Here is a 1,672-nt window from a genome sequence, read left to right as displayed (position 1 = left end):
TCTTCCTTATTAACCCTTGCCTGATGGTACCCGTACCTCAAGTCTATTTTTGAAAAATACTTGGCACCTTGCAACTAATCAAATAAATCGTCAATCCTTGGGAGTGGGTGCTTATTCATGATTGTCACCTTATTCAATTGTCTATAATCAATACACATATGTAAAGAACCATCTTTCTTACTCGCAAATAACACGGGTTCTCCCCATGGTGATGTGCTAGGTCTGATAAAGCCTTTTTCAAGAAGGTCCTTTAGTTGTTATTTCAACTATTTTAGCTCTGTGGGGGCCATTCTATAGGGAGAAATAGATATTGGATGAGTATCTGGTAGTAGGTCAATAGCAAACTCAATTTCTCGCTCTAGCGGAAGACCTGGAAGCTCATCGGGAAACTTATTAACCACAGGGATGGACTGAATGGTTGGTGACTCCACTTCCACATCCTGAACCCGAACTGAGTGATAAATACAGCTTTTTATGATCATCTTTCTTGCCTTGAGATAGGAAATGAATCTTTCTCTCGGTGATGCCGTATTACCTTTCCACTCCAAAATAGGCTCCCCTGAAATTGAAATCGGACTATCTTTGATCTACAATCAACGTTGGCATGACAAGAAGCCAACCAATCCATACCCATTATAACATCAAATTCTACCATATCTAACTCTATCAAGTCTGCTATGGCAGATCGACCATGAACTACTATTATACAACCCCTATATACTTGCTTAGCTATCAGTGAGTCCCCAATAGGTGCAGACACCTTAAAAGTTTTAACCCATTCAGTTTTTACTTCAAACTTACTAGCAACCAACGGGATAACGTATGATAAGGTGGAACCTGGGTTAACTAGTGCATATACATCATATGAGGAGACTGATAATATACATGTAACAACATCAGGCGATGACTCACGGTCTTGTCGTCCTGCCAACGCATAAATGCGGTTCTAAGGACTGCTCGAGCTAGATGCTCCGCCTCTGCCTCTACCATGACTCATTGGTTCTTGTGGACCTTGCCCAGGGGGGCGTACTGATGATGACGAAGCAGCTACAGATCCTGCTGGCTGAGCTATGCTTGCATCACCTCTCATCGGACAATCCCTCATAACGTGGCCCGGATAACCACAAGTATAACAAATACCCAATCCCATACGGTACTGCCCGGTATACTGCTTACCACATTGAGCACATCGTGGCAAGGGTGGCCTCATCTGACTTGACTCACCCCTATACTGAGAACCTGAGGCCCTGAAATTCTCACCACACCCTGAATACGTAAAACGATCAAATCTCTTATTGCCAAACTGAGGGGGAGTGCTAGCCAATGGTTGGGCTGGATACCTCGGGTACTGTTGCCTCTGACCACTTCGAAACTCACCAGAATGACTCGAAGACCTTGCTCTCTTATTCTGGTCCCTATCATGCTCACGATTGGCCCTCTATTTCTGTTTACGCTCCTCTACACCCTAAGCGTATGCCTAAATACGAGAAATATCCATGTCTGGCTGAAGTGAGACCGACATACAATCGTTAAGCAAGTGAGGCTCTAATCACATCAGGAACCGATGAACCCGATCCTCCATCTTAGATACAATAGTGGGAGCATACCTAGTCAACGAATCAAACTGAAGGTTGTACTCCCAAACACTCATGTTACCCTATCGAAGGGTCAA

The 1,672-nt window shown here is 44.0% G+C and overlaps 1 protein-coding gene across 1 annotated transcript; it reads right to left on the bottom strand.

Moving 5' to 3' along the window:
- Positions 1-266: 266 nt before the first annotated feature.
- On the bottom strand, positions 267-1,105 carry LOC138871018 (uncharacterized). Its single transcript, XM_070148866.1, has 3 exons — positions 988-1,105; positions 536-873; positions 267-440 (listed from the first exon to the last, which is right to left on the bottom strand). The coding sequence occupies exons 1-3, from the start codon at positions 1,103-1,105 to the stop codon at positions 267-269; spliced, it is 630 nt and encodes a 209-aa protein (XP_070004967.1).
- Between the last annotated feature and the right edge of the window lie 567 nt (positions 1,106-1,672).

The sequence above is a fragment of the Nicotiana sylvestris genome, chromosome 6 (genome assembly GCF_000393655.2).
Source record: "Nicotiana sylvestris chromosome 6, ASM39365v2, whole genome shotgun sequence".
Taxonomy (NCBI): Eukaryota; Viridiplantae; Streptophyta; class Magnoliopsida; order Solanales; family Solanaceae; genus Nicotiana; species Nicotiana sylvestris.
The sequence above is the reverse complement of the archived record's forward strand: the minus strand, read 5'-3'. Positions and strand labels throughout refer to the sequence as shown.